The sequence below is a fragment of the Hydra vulgaris genome, chromosome 15 (assembly GCF_038396675.1).
Source record: "Hydra vulgaris chromosome 15, alternate assembly HydraT2T_AEP".
In the NCBI taxonomy this organism is placed as follows: Eukaryota; Metazoa; Cnidaria; class Hydrozoa; order Anthoathecata; family Hydridae; genus Hydra; species Hydra vulgaris.
In genome coordinates this window covers 28842501-28857808 of record NC_088934.1, presented here as the reverse complement: position 1 = coordinate 28857808, position 15308 = coordinate 28842501, and the positions used below count along the sequence as shown (strand labels likewise).

Below are 15308 nucleotides of genomic sequence, written 5' to 3'. Positions count from 1 at the left end.
TTCTAGTTTCAGAATTACCAACCAACAGAGACATTACTAGGTATGGAATTTTATTAAGAGGGCGCTGCGAAGATATAAAAAAAAGAAATTATCCTAAAAAAGAGATGGCCAAAGATATACTTCTAGCTTTATTAAACCAGTGGTCGAGTGCAAATTTGGAATTTAAATCACCTAAATTATTTACTGACAAAACAATTTGTGATAAAATAGTGACATTGTGAAACAACGCTTCAGCTTGTCCAAAAAAAAAAGGAACTAAACAAATAATAAATTTTAAAGAAAAACACGATAAACTTTTTAATATACTATTATGCAAATGTCCAATTGAAAAATGTGATGATTTTACTTGTGTTCTTATGATTGTGATAAAGAAGTTCATTATAAATGCAAATGTATCAAAGAGTTCAAAGAACATCTATTGATGTTAAGTTTATATATTTTCCAAGAATTAAATTGCAACTGTTAGCAAGCTTTAAATTGGATTACCTGATAACATTGAAACCAGAAAACAGTTCAAAAAATTTCGAGAAAATGTTTTGAGAATATAGTCAGTCAGAAGAGATTATCTATCAAAAAGAAAGTAATTTCAGTAACAAAATAGAATTAAATGATAACAATTATGATATTACTAATATAGAATTATCTCTTGTGCTAGAGAAACCATCAGAAAAAAAAAAGAAGGTGTTACAATACCTTAGATATTTCACACATAGCTATGAATAGCATTAGGTATAACTTTTTAAAAATAAATTTGTTTTTTATTTAAGTATTTATACTTATAAATACATATTTATATATATATATATATATATATATATATATATATATATATATATATATATATATATATATATATATATATATATATATGTATATATATATATATATATATATATATATATATATATATATATATATAACTACAAAATTGATAATAAACAATATAATGGAAAAAGGTATGCCAAGCAAAAAAAACAATAATTATTGTTTTTTTTGCTTGGCATACCTTTTTATATATATATATATATATATATATATATATATGTATATATATATATATATATATATATATATATATATATATATATATATATATATATATATATATATATATATATATATATATATATATATATATATATATATATATATATATATATATATATGGGTAGAATTCAATAAATACGGCTGCGTATAAACTTTTTTTAAAATATATATTTTTTAATAATATATAATTATTTCGATATTTCGCTGATCTATCGTGATCAGCGTCATCAGGTATAATAAATAAAATAGTTACAAAGAAATCGTTATAGTAAAAACAAACCATTAAAAAGATAACACTAAAAAGCCAAAATATAATACAAAAAATTTTTCAAATAACTGATGTCAGCAGATTTTATTAAAAAATGGCCCCCAGGTTTTAGTTGTCACATTATCACCGTCATCCCGATTGAGAACCACATCACCATTTCTTAACTCCTTTCGAACCCTAGCTTTGTTTAATTCGACTGACTCTCTGATTTTCCACAGCCACGACAAGACCATTCTAAATAATTACTATAGACTATTTAAAAAACGGTTCAAAAAACACCACATGTCAACCATTAGATACCCAACCCTTTATAAAACTACCTTGGATACCAATTGTTGGTCCAAAACTTCGTAAAGAATTTCGAAAACAAAACATAAAGGTTATTTTCACATCAACTCCCAATTTAAAAAATATTTTTTGCAACAATAAAACTAAACTACCACTAAACACAAACCCTGGCGTATACCAGCTTAAATGTTCATGCGGTTCGATATACATTGGTGAAACTAAAAAGAAGGTGATATCGAGATGTATTGAAAACCAGAAAAACAGCTTAAAAGAAAAATGGTCCAGTTCGGGTGCAACTGAACATTCCAAAACATGCCATGGTAAGTTTGATTGGTTCCACCCCAAAACATTATCTGTAGCCCCAGAATATCGAACTCGAAAAATCAGAGAGTCACTCGAAATAAGCAAAGCTAGGGTTCGAAAGGAGTTGAGAAATGGTGATGTGGTTCTCAATCGGGATGATGGTGATAACGTGACAACTAAAACCTGGGGGCCATTTTTTAATAAAATCTGCTGACGTCAGTTATTTGAGAAAATTTTTTGTATTATATTTTGGCTTTTTAGTGTTATCTTTTTAATGGTTTGTTTTTACTATAACGATTTCTTTGTAACTATTTTATTTATTATACCTGATGACGCTGATCATGATAGATCAACGAAATATCGAAATAATTATATATTATTAAAAAAAATATATATATTTAAAAAAAAGTTTATACGCAGCCGTATTTATTGAATTCTGCCCATATTTTAACGTATAACAAGAAAATGACTTTCAAAGATTATATATATATATATATATTTATATATATATATATATATATATATATATATATATATATATATATATATATATATATATATATATTAACTTACATATAACTTATATATAACTTAGTAAATAATGATTTTATATTTAAAATTACTTTCTATTTCTATGTAAATTCTCCTCACATATATATGGGGTGTCTGCACGTGCTACAGCTGCAATTGCTACAGCAACACTTATTGATGCAGGATTAATAACATCTGCTGATAAAAAGTTAGTTATTGACCATGGCAAAGTTTCGAGAGCCTAAGATAAGTTCTAATCTTAGTAAGGATTTTGACAAAATACCAAAAAGTGGAGAAGTGAAATTTTTGCATATTTTTTGATAGGAGAATTGATCAAATCAAATGATTGAAGTTGATGACTCAAATGCAAAACTTCCAGTAACTGTGAAAGAAGAACATTACTCCTTTTTGTATAGAACCTGGAGGAAAATTTTTATTTCACTCCTGAGAAAGCAACAAATAGTATTCAACATGCAGAGATTATAGCAAATAAAGTTGTTGAATGGTTGACTGAGAGAGGTATTGAGAAGTCTTTACTGACTGTTGGACTATTAACTAATGAGGGTTAATAGTACATGGTTCAACATAAGATTAGCCTGTATCTTTCAAACTGTGACCACACAAGCACTGTAAAAATAGACTTTTTGCACCCAAAAATCATGATTTTTGAAACTTGAGGTGGCTTGTTTAGTCACAAAAATAAAGTTAGAGCTCAAAAACTTTACAGATCTTATTTTCTCACATGAGACCCTGAAAACGGGACACCCTAATATATATATATATATATATATATATATATATATATATATATATATATATATATATATATCATACATACATACATACATACATATATATATATATATATATGTATATATATATATATAATTATTTTTAAAAATAACACGATGTTTTTTATTCTTGATATGTTTCGTAAAATTTTATTTACATTTTCAAAAGATTATTTTACAATAATAAAAAACTCTGAAATATATATTAAAAAATAGAAGTCTTTACAGAGAAATATTAACGGACAAAAATTATACATAATAAACCAATATATTTATTACAAAATAACTCGTTAAATAACCAATTAAAATAACCAACTGTCAAAAAAAAATATATATATATATATATATATATATATATATATATATATATATATATATATATATATATATATAAATAAACTGACAGTAAAATTAAATAGATAAGTTTATAGTATAATGTAAAGCTTGTTTATTAAGTGAGGGACTTTCCCATTTAATGTGGAGGACTTCTTTTATCTTTAATTTGTGTTTGTTTAGGGCATTATCCAAAATCTCAAAAGAATCACAGTTAGCCAAATTTTTGCAATTAAGAGATAAATTTAAGTGTTTAAATATATGAGATTGTTTATCACTTTTAAGGTGCTCATTTATTCTAGTTGACAAGTGTCTGGAGGTTTCTCCAATATAACTGGCATTACAGCCGGCGCAAGAAAATTTATAGACAACATGAGATTTAAGCAGTTTAGGAAATGACTCTTTTAAGCAAAAACAATCTTATATTTTATTAGTAGTGAAAATTAATTTTATTAGAATATCCTTGCAATATTTATGAACAATTTTTTGAAATTTTCCTTTTAGTGTAATTAGAGTACATTCCAATGTATGGAAGCTTAAAGTATCTTATATTTAAGCTATTAAAAATGTTAGACACAGATGGGTTCATTTTCTTATCAATATAGGATTTAATTTCAAAGTCAATAATTTTTTGTGGAAATTTATTATTTTGTAAAACTAATGATAGATTCCTAATATCTTTATCAAAACCAAACCAAGAATTATTAATTTTAAATGTACGATCAATCAAACACCGAACAAGTCCAAATTTGTAGCAAGAGGGAATAAAACTAAAAAAATTTTGTAAAAGACCTGTATACGTTTTTTTGTGATAAACTGAAGTCGTAAACGAATTGGATTTTTTAATAAGTATATCTAAAAAAGCAATCTGGTTAGATATACTTATTAAAAAATCCAATTCGTTTATGACTTGTCTGTTAATATTTCTCTGTAAAGACTTCTATTTTTTAATATATATTTCAGAGTTTTTTATTATTGTAAAATAATCTTTTGAAAATGTAAATAAAATTTTACGAAACATGTCAAGAATAAAAAACATCGTGTTATTTTTAAAAATAATTACTTATTTTATGCTATTACGACGTTCAACAAATATATATATATATATATATATATATATATATATATATATATATATATATATATATATATATATATATGTATGTATGTATGTATGTATGTATGTATGCATGCATGCATGCATATATGTATGTATGCATGCATGTATGTATGTATGTATGTATGTATGTATTTATATAAATATGCTATTTAAAATAAAAATAATAAATTAGGCATAATTAACAAGAGAACCAAAGAAAATTATTATTACCCTGCTAACTAATGCCAAAGATTTATGTTCCACCTAAAAATTGTAAAAAATTGTAAAAATTCAATATGCTATAACCACAAAATATAACTTTCACATAACTTATATATAGACACCTGAAAACGAACTAACGATATACTTCTTGATATGTCAGCAGCTACAATAACATTTCGTATCGCCATCAGATTCACAGTGAATACTTGGGAATCAACAAAAGCTACTCCAACCAAATCATTGTCTTTATATTTAAATGCATAAATCTGAAAACAGAATTGATAACTAAAACACAATTGAAGCATTTAAAAGTTTGATTTATATATATATATATATATATATATATATATATATATATATATATATATATATATATATATATATATATATATATATATATATATATATATATATGCATATATACACACACGCACGCACACACACACACACACACACATACACACACACCAACACACACACACAGAGAAATAAATATATTTATCTTAAAAGAATGTTAAAAAAAATTTTAACAATTTGTTTGCAAGTTGTCTAAAAAAACATGATACTAAAATTACAGACTGCTTAATTAAAAATTACCTTCTGACCAACTGCAGCAATAATATAGCCACTAGTTGCACAAATAGCTGTAACTGGTCCTTTTTGCTCCTTATCATACACACACTAAAATTTTCATTTATTTCTTATAATACACAACACAACCACTTGAATTTTACAATTTTCTTTTTTTTATTTTATTTTAAAAAGACAAAAAGGATGTAAAATAGCAAAAGCAACCTTGCATTTAGTTTTAGTTAGAGGTTGGCCAGGCTCCGGGACAACTTCTAACACATCAAATATAAGAATCTAAAAATTCACAAAATATTATAGTATAAATACTAATTTATTAAATTAATTTAAATACAAAACAAGATAAAATTGAAACAACATTTGAAATTTAAACTTGTAAATATTTTTTTATTGAAATAAGATTACTATGATGTTCATTAAATTTTGATATTTATTTGAGCTGTGAAACTGTTGTTTTTTTAATTTATTTTTGTTTACTTTAATCAAAATATATTTATTTTTTTGAAAAAAAAATGAAATCATCCATTTAGAACTTATCATCATTATTTTTGCCACCTTGTTTTCCAGCTTTTTTTGGGTTGGACTTGTAAACTATAAAATGATGATTTTAGTTATTTTTTTTTTATACATGAAAGTAAATACAAGTAGAAAATATTCTAAGTGTAGAGATCAGTTTTATGTTCTTATTTGTCTAGGGAGGTCTTCTTCTTTCAGCAAAAGTTAAATATTGTCTTCATCAGCATGCATGCATGCATGCATTGTTTATTTAGCATGCATGACAGCATGTCTTCATTAGCATGCAATCTTTAGAGATAAATTTAAAAGAAATATTATTAAGAAAAGACTTTATTGGTAAAAACTAAAAAAAACGTGGAAATAAAATCAGCTGAGCTTTATATCTTTTAAAATATGTTTCTAAATACTATTTTGAGTACTCCTTTTTTTTTAATAAACAATTTCACATATAATTTTAAAAAAACGATTTGTTAGAGCAAATTAAAATAACTGTAATTATCAATCATAATTTTTTTTTCAATGATTCATATTTACAGTTGCGTAGCAACTAGTAAGTAGTGATCCTTGGATTTGATAATGCGATCAAAGATCATTAACAATAGGATATTATTGACATGCAAGATTATTTCAGTATTTTCAAGTTCATTAAATAAGACTTTTAAATTGAAAGGTTATCAACTTTTATATATTAAAAATAAAACTTTTGCAAATAAAACCTATGCATCAAGTTCACTTGAGTCAAACCAAACTGAAATGTCACATGATACTTCAGGTTGCACTTTGTTATTTGAAAATACCTTAACTAAAAATTCTGCTATGGCATGCTATGCTATATTTAGCAAGCTAGTAATAGCGAAAAGAGAAAAAATCAAGTAAAAGAATCCTCATTACTATTAAAGAAATGAACCAAAAATTGTGTGTTGATGTAGAGATGTTAATTGAGTTACCTGCAAATGAATCTTGCACAATTTCTTTTAAAATTTAAAAAAAAATATTAGCAAAAACAAGCTACCCTGCACTTAATTGGTGTAATTTTTAAAAACATACCCTTCCTTTGCAAGCAAGATCTTCACCATAATTAAATGTTGTACCAACCACCAGGTATTGTTTTAAACCAATATCAACCAATTCAGAATGTAAAAGCAATACTTTCATACAAGTGACATGCTCAAATTCTTGAAGCACTGTTCTAAAATAAAAAAAACCTATAAAAGCTGTCATTACTTATAATCATTATTTGTGTTTTTTAATATAACAATATAATTAATATAACAAAATTATTTTGATTCCTGGCTGGTAGCAGATGATCAGGAATATCCTAAAAACACAGACATTCTTCTGTGTATGTTGAAATTCAGTACCACGTGCGTTTAATAGCACTTCTTAATAAAATTAGAAAACTAAATCTAGAAAAAATGGACCCAGTTAAATCTTTCCATCACAACAAAAATTAATGTTTCCTTTTAAAAGCCAAAAGATTGCCTTTGTAAAGGAAGAAGCAATTCAGCATTACCCAGGCCACTGAATTTCAATCTGTATTTATTAGAAATGATAATGTGTTATTTTATAAATAAATGATTATTAAAAAAAAATGCTTTTGATTTATGAAATAATAAACACTATTTTTATTATAGCTTGCTTCAATAAAATATACTAATTCAATAAAAAGCATACTTCTATAAAAAAATTTAAAAGAAAAAAGATGCATATATGAAGACTTGTGGCAAATAACTTAATCATTTTTAAATGTTTTTTTTTTTTTTTAAAGCAGAACTGCACGGTTCCAATATAAATAAATAAAACTTTTAGGTTGTGCATTTTTAAATTGAAAATGCACAACCTAAAATAATACGTGCTAAGAAAACAACAACTTAATTTAAAAATAATAACAATAACAACACCATATAGTAGTAATAATAAAGAAATATCTTTAAAGAAATTATTGTACTCAGAAACATTATTTAAAATTCTGGTCTTTTTTTTTTTAAGAAATTAAGATTTTTGACTATTTTTAATTTACCTTGAGTTTGGAACAGTTTCCCAACTGGTAGGAGATATTAGGCTCACTACAAATCTTTCAATCTGTGGATAAATATATCTTGGCTCTAAAAAAATAAATATATTTCGGCTCTAAAAAAATTAGCTTTGATTATTTTATACTCATTTACTTTACAAAGTTTTATTCAATTTAAACATTATAACCATTATAAATTCTTTTATAATAATTAAATTAAAAAAACTTTTATCTAAATTATTGAACTAGTTTTTAATCTAGTAATGTTCATAATAATTTGATCCTAATAATTTATAGATTCTTAATAATTCATGGATTCTTAAAATAAACTCATAATAGTTTGTAAATTTGTAATGATTCATGTTAATATTGTTCACAAAATTTTTGTAATAATTTGTATGTTTGTTATAATTCCCAAGTTAAAATATTTGTATGTAATATTTGTAAGTTTATAATAGTTTAAAATTTTGCAATAATTTATACTACGAGGATAAATTTCAAAATTTTTAAAAATACTTTACAGAGCTCTTCTGAGGCCGTGAAAACAATTTTACAGTGATCTATTGAAAATATAATTGTGGTTCTTAAGCTTTCACTTAATTAATATTGAATTAAAAGATTTGTTTATATATTTGAAATCAAAACTGTAAAACATCAAAACATCAAATTAAAGAGCTTTTTAAAAGTAAAACATGTTTATTTTGAAAATATATTGCTTACATGATTATATGAATGATAGAAAAAATAATACTACATTTTTAAAGGTTCTATAAATTTTTGTTTCAAAAATTTATAGTTTGTAGAATGTTTGTAGAATGTTTGAAAGTTTGTAGGATGTTGTACACAAATGTTTTACAATTTTAGATATTACTTGTCCCTTTTTTTTTTTAATTTTTATCATTATCATGTTTTATAAGTGGTGTTACTTAGCAAACATGTAAAGCTAGCTCTTAATCCTAGCCAGCTAGGTAATGTTAATTGGCACCCTTTATTACTGAGTGGTGTTACTATTGTAGAGATTATGACACTTTTTGGTGTGCTTAAATTTGTGTAAAATAAAGTGTAAAACGTTTTTTTATGTAAATACTAGGAACTCTTGGGTAGTTTTACATATATATATATATATATATATATATATATATATATATATATATATATATATATATATATATATATATATATATATATATATATATATGATTTAAAAGACAAATACAGACACTAAAGTCCGCATAAAAGTTCAACATGATCAATGAGTAATTAAGCAATTAAGTAATTACAACATAAAATAGAAAAATAATAGTAACTAGATGCTGAATGATTGCATGTATTTTGAGATCTCAATCCTAGGCAGAACCATGTCTAGGTTACCCCATGCCCCCCAATTAGGTGGTTAACCAGCAAAATTAGGGGTCTATTTTGCAAATTTAAGGAGCTTTTTTTTTCATAATACCTAGTGGAAGATTTTCTAAAAATTTAGGTCCCTAAGGCCCTAATGACAGGTTTTGGAGGAGGTCTCTGAACCACTAGCCTTTTGATTGCAAATACTCTTTAAATTGACTACTTGCCTGTTTTACATTTTGCAGCAATTCTTTATTAATTTTGATACTATCAGGGGATTCTTCAAAAGAAAACAAATGATCTTTAATAAGACATAAGGCAATAAGCGATTTTTCTTTAAAATTTTTGACATGAAGTTATTTATTAATACTGAAGCCATGCTCAATGAAAGATTGTCCATGTGAAAGCACAAAAACTATTTTAAAAATACTCCAAACGCCTTAATAAACTTTACTTGCTCTCATGAAGTCAGAGAAAAAATGATTAAGACTATTATTTTTCATATCGAAATCTTGAAATGATTTTCAATTTGAGTCTTTTATCTCTAAAAACTTATAGTATTGATTTTTTGCTAGTTCAGCAAACTTTGGTGACAAAAGGCCATATTTAACTAACTTTTTCAACAGAATTAAAAAATTATTGATACAAATATTCTTTTTATTGGATTTGAAATAAAAATTGGGTTAATAGATACTGCAGTGCATACAAACTTCAAAGGGGACTTCTTAAATGAGATGTGTACAACCAGCTAATAACTGGCCTGCCTCTTTTTTAAACATAACTATTCTTTGGTCACTGTAACTTAAATTAGCTTTATCAATTTTAGACCAAGAAGCAAAACCAATATCAATTTCATTTAGAGGCTTTCTAATATTTTTATCTATTAAATTTATCATCAAGTAGTGATTCAGCCTTTTGAGCGCATTTTTCATTTTCACACCACCTATTTCAACAAAACTGCATTGGATAATCAAGTATCCAAGTGATATTTTCATAGCTCGCTCTTCTACTAGGAGAGTCATATAAAAATTGCCACATTGTTTAATAGATTATTTAGCTCCCAGCCACTTGCTTTAGCCCCTGGTTTAAAACTGCCATGAGTGATAAGGAGACCACAGGTTCCAATATCTATAAGAGGATCAAGTTCTTCCTTTTTCCCCTGTTCCTTTAAATTATTTAGAAAAAGCAAATTTACATTTAGCCCATCTGATGACACTTATAGAATCTTTGATTTATTTATATCGGAAATACAGTTTAGCAATGTTTCCATAACATCATGTGCTGTCGAGCAGCCCATGAACTCTGATTTAAGATAACGAGTTTTAACCATACTTGTATTGTCATCCCAAAATCTAACTAAAAGGTCCATTTTACCCTTCTGAAAATCTTGGTTCATGGATTCATCAAATGAAACAGTGTAATAAGATGAATTAGATAGGAAAGTTAGCAACTCATTTTTAAAAAAGGGAGCTAATCCAAATGTTGAAATGGCCTTGGTGAGTCCGCATTGAAACAATTTAGCAATGTCACTAACTTGAAACATTTTACTAAATAATTTAACAGAATCAGTTGAAGAATTCATTAAATATTTAGAATACACAATATTAAGAACCCAACAAACTTCAGCTTCAAGTGGAGATGTATTTATTTGCATTTTATTAATAGTTTTTTGGTGATCTGCTTTATTTGAGCATTTTGACATATACTCATTAACTTGAACAGTGTTAGGACCAGTTGGTATCAATGACTTGATATTATTAGCAGAAGGAGATCACTCTATGTGCTTTTTACCTTTCATGTGTAAAGTTAAAACAGCTTCTCCCGTGTTAGCAATATTAATGTCCTTAGCACAATAACTGCAAATCACAACAGTTTCTGTTTTTTTACTAACCAATGCTTATATTTTTTTCAACAAGCCATTTTACTTGAAAAATACATTTATTTTTAGGCATTTTCTAATTATTTAATCTGTAAACAAAACAAAACAAAAAAAACAAAAACAAAAAATTTTAGCAGCTAAAAAGAATTTAAAATCTCTAATATTTCATACTTATCAAAAATTATTCAAAACTATTCAACAATCATTAAATACTAATTGAAAAAATATATATCAACAGTCTATATATTTATGATTTATGGAAACCTCTATAACGATATCTTTTAAATTATATTTTTAAAACAAATTAACTATGCCTTAATGTGGATGTGTAAGTTTTTTAAGAATCTTCAAAGTACAAATTTCAAAAACAATATAAACTATAAATATTATAAAAATTATAGATTATAATAAAAATTATAGATTAGAGCAATTGTATTACTATAATTTACTATAATTAGTATTGTAGTTGTATTGTTGTCGTATTGTTTTTCTTTACTTAAAAGCAAAATATAAAATATTACAATAAATACAAAAATATAAAATATTGTCCCATTTTCCAGGACTATTCCAGGATTTTACAGAATAATTTAATAATTCAGGACTTTCCAGGACTACTCTCAAATTCCAGGACTGGTGGAAACCCTGTTGGTGAAACCCTAATATTTTTCTTCAGCCTGATGTTTTTTATTTCAGTCTAATGTTTTCCTTCAGCCTAAAGTTTTTCTTTAGTTTAATGTTTTTTTTCAGTCTAATGTTTTTCTTCAGCCTATTGTTCTTCTTCAGTCTAATGTTTTTCATCAGTCTAATGTTTTTCTTCAGTCTAATATTTTTCTTCAGCCTGATGATTTTCTTCAGCCTGATGTTTTTCTTTAGCCTGATGTTTTTCTTCAGCTTAATGTTTAGCATAGTGTAAAAAAGCTAAACTAAGCCAATAAACAGGTCTAACTGTGATGTTCCTGAATAAATAGAAATAACTGCTAAATTATACGCCTGTTGTAGTATACTTGTTTTTTGTTGTTGTTGTATAACTCGTTTAGTTAATTTTATATTACAAATTCTTTACTATATACATTCTTTATTTTTAAGGATTTCTTTTTTTATTTTTCCATTTTCAACATTTAGGAATCATAATAATAATTTTTTTAAATGTAAATTCAAGGTCCCAAGGCAAAGAAGGCCACTACAGATAAAGAGGCAACTTAACTGTGGTTATAGCCCTCTCTAAACTCTATAACTCCAAAACACAAACCTTGACAAACAAGGCCGCAGCGCAGAGAAACAAGTTGAGCGCAGTACTACCAGGGACGTGGTGGGGATCGAACTTGGAACCTCTCGTTTATGAAGGGAGGACTCTACCACTACACCACTAATGCATTATTACAAAGTAATTATCATAAAACATAAAAAAAGAAAAAAAAGAAACTACACCACTAATGCATTATTACAAAGCAATTATCATAAAACATAAAAAAAGAAGAAAAAGAAACTACACCACTAATGCATTATTACAAAGCAATTATTACAAAACATAAAAAAAGAAAAAAAGAAAACATTAAACCTCTTTCTACTGTATCAAATTCTCTCTCCTCTGTATGAAAACGGGGTAATTTCTTTTGGTTTTCAGTATAAGATGATGCTACTGCATATACCTTTTATAAAATATATATGAATAAAAAGATTAAAGAAATAAAACAACAAAAATAACAACTAAAAGAAAAGTACAAACTAAAAGAAAAAAAAATGTTTGTTGCTAATACAAAAAAATAAATAATAGTGAAAAATGAATTTTAATAAAAATGGCTCAACTATAGATTCTTTTAACAGCAGAAGTTAATGAAAAAAAGTAAAAGAACAATTTTGAAGTTTTAATAAACTTTTTGCATTCATATTTTTTATGGTGTGTTTGACTCTTTTTTATGATGTATTTAAAAATGTATGTGTTATATATATGTATAAATTCTATATACGTACACTCTAAAAAAACTAATGCCAATGGACAACTTTAAAATGAGTAAAAACAACTCATTATATTAGAATTATTTTTCTTTATTTGTGTTATAGACCACAGGCCATTTCACTGTATCGATCAGTTTTGTAGTGCAGTCATGAGTTCTAACCGTTTTACAAATTATTGTGTGTTTTTCAACTGGTAAATGCGCAGTTTTCAAGACACAACTTGTTAAAATTTTTAATTTTCAATCTTATAGTGTGTTTTGATTCTTTTACACCATATTTTATCTAGTCGATTTAATGTTTGTGTATTTTACAGAAGACCATAAATAAGGATATAAATTGTGAAAAACATTAAAAATTGTGTTCCATAAATTACACGTCAACAATGTTTTTTAACTCCATAAAAAAAATATCAGCAGAGTGCCAAACATTGTACAGGCTTGTTAATTTAAGTGGGAATCATTGGCGTATTGAATAAGTTTACACAATGCAAATTTATGTATAGGCTCTCTAATTGCTAGCAAAAGGAAAAATTGTAGCAGAGAATTCTCTTAATTTTGTTGGAAAGATTGTTTTATCATCATCAACATCTTTAATATAATATATACACTTGCAGGAAGCACTCATTATACAATTTTCTATTTAAAATGCTATCAAATATTTACTGAAAAAGAATGAAGTATTCTGACACCAATAATAAAAGATGATCTGGTTCGTCAACAACACTTAACATCAGAGCTAGAATGTCCAGTAAAAAAAGCAACAGTTATAATCCCATTTGTAACAGTGATAGTTATTAAAAGAACCTGCACATGTTGCCAGAAATTTTTATAATTTGTTAAAAGGCAAAAAATTACTTGAACAAAATTTAAAATAATACTTGAAGTAACTGAACAAGGAAAAATTACCTGATTAAATACATAATTAAAAAAATCTTTGATAAGTTTTCCTATAAAAATATAATTTTAATTATTTTATTTTATTTGAAATAAGCAACTGAAATTATATAATTTATCTTTTATACGTTAAGCAATTTAAAAGTAGTTTTGCAATATTTGCATAGGTTCTCATAATGATTAAACCTCATGGTTCTGCATGTAAACCACAGCTAAAATTTGGCGGGTTTCTGGAGAGTTTCTCATATAGATTCTAGTTGCAAATCTATATGAGATACTTATATTTTTAAAGTATGGTATTTTGTTGGGACCCAGACAGAACAACTGGCAGGTTAACCCATATGAGTCCCAGATAAAAACCACGTCAAAATTAGGCAGGATCCCGGAGGGCATTCCAAATGAGTCCCAGTTAACAACCCAAACAGTACCTGTATCAATGTTGACTGGTTAATGTTTTAGTAGTACTTTATGAAGTCATAAAATGGTTGCTAAGCTCCTTTTTTTTTTTGAAAATTTGTTTTAAATAAGTATAGTGTTTCGGTAGTAATGAGAAAGTTTGATCAAAATATCAATTCAGTTTTGAATATTTTGTGTTACCATGTGATATGATGAGATGAAAATTATTAAGTGGCTAAAATAAAAAGTAGGAACATGGAATATGGACAGTAAATAACATAGCTAAATAATTTGTTTGTTATTATTCATTAATAACATGTTGTTTTGAACTAAATAATAATAAACTACTATAAAATGCTATAAAAATGGTTTGTGCATCTAAGTCTTGTGGAAACAAAAGATGCATGATTACTTTTTTTGAACTGCCAAGCAAAGAAATAATGAACAAAATATAACTGTATGAGTAATTTGATGTCTGATGATTGCATGATGCAACCGTGTGAGTGATTTAGGTTGATTAGTGAAGCAGGAGTCACCATTAAATTGTTTATGAATTTAGCACTAAACCTGGCTAGCGCTAGAAAGTCTACTGAACTTTTTAAATAGTAAAAAAAAAATTTTTGTCTTCAAATCATTTGAAATCAAAAATACAATAAAGTTATGGAAAAAAAAATTTTTTTTCTTTTTAGTAAACACAAAAAATCAAAAAAAATTGATAGATTGTTTTGATGGTTTTTTGAAGCTTGATAAGTCAAGAACTACAGGTCTTTGAATTGAGAAATTTTTATTTTAGAATTTCCACAACCTAAAACGCTCATTTATAGGAGCTGAAATCCTGTACAT

The 15308-nt window shown here is 25.8% G+C and overlaps 1 protein-coding gene across 1 annotated transcript in view; it reads right to left on the bottom strand.

The window, feature by feature from the left end:
* LOC100199171 (cleavage and polyadenylation specificity factor subunit 1) overlaps positions 1-15308 on the bottom strand; it is a 102872-nt gene that overhangs the window by 13688 nt on the left and 73876 nt on the right. Inside the window, exons 28-34 of the mRNA XM_065819897.1 lie at positions 12779-12869; positions 8007-8091; positions 7034-7175; positions 5678-5746; positions 5480-5563; positions 5005-5148; positions 4892-4924 (exon numbers count right to left, since the gene is read on the bottom strand). Of these exons, the coding sequence (XP_065675969.1) occupies positions 4892-4924; positions 5005-5148; positions 5480-5563; positions 5678-5746; positions 7034-7175; positions 8007-8091; positions 12779-12869 (648 nt within the window). The remainder of the gene's footprint in view (positions 1-4891; positions 4925-5004; positions 5149-5479; positions 5564-5677; positions 5747-7033; positions 7176-8006; positions 8092-12778; positions 12870-15308) is intronic.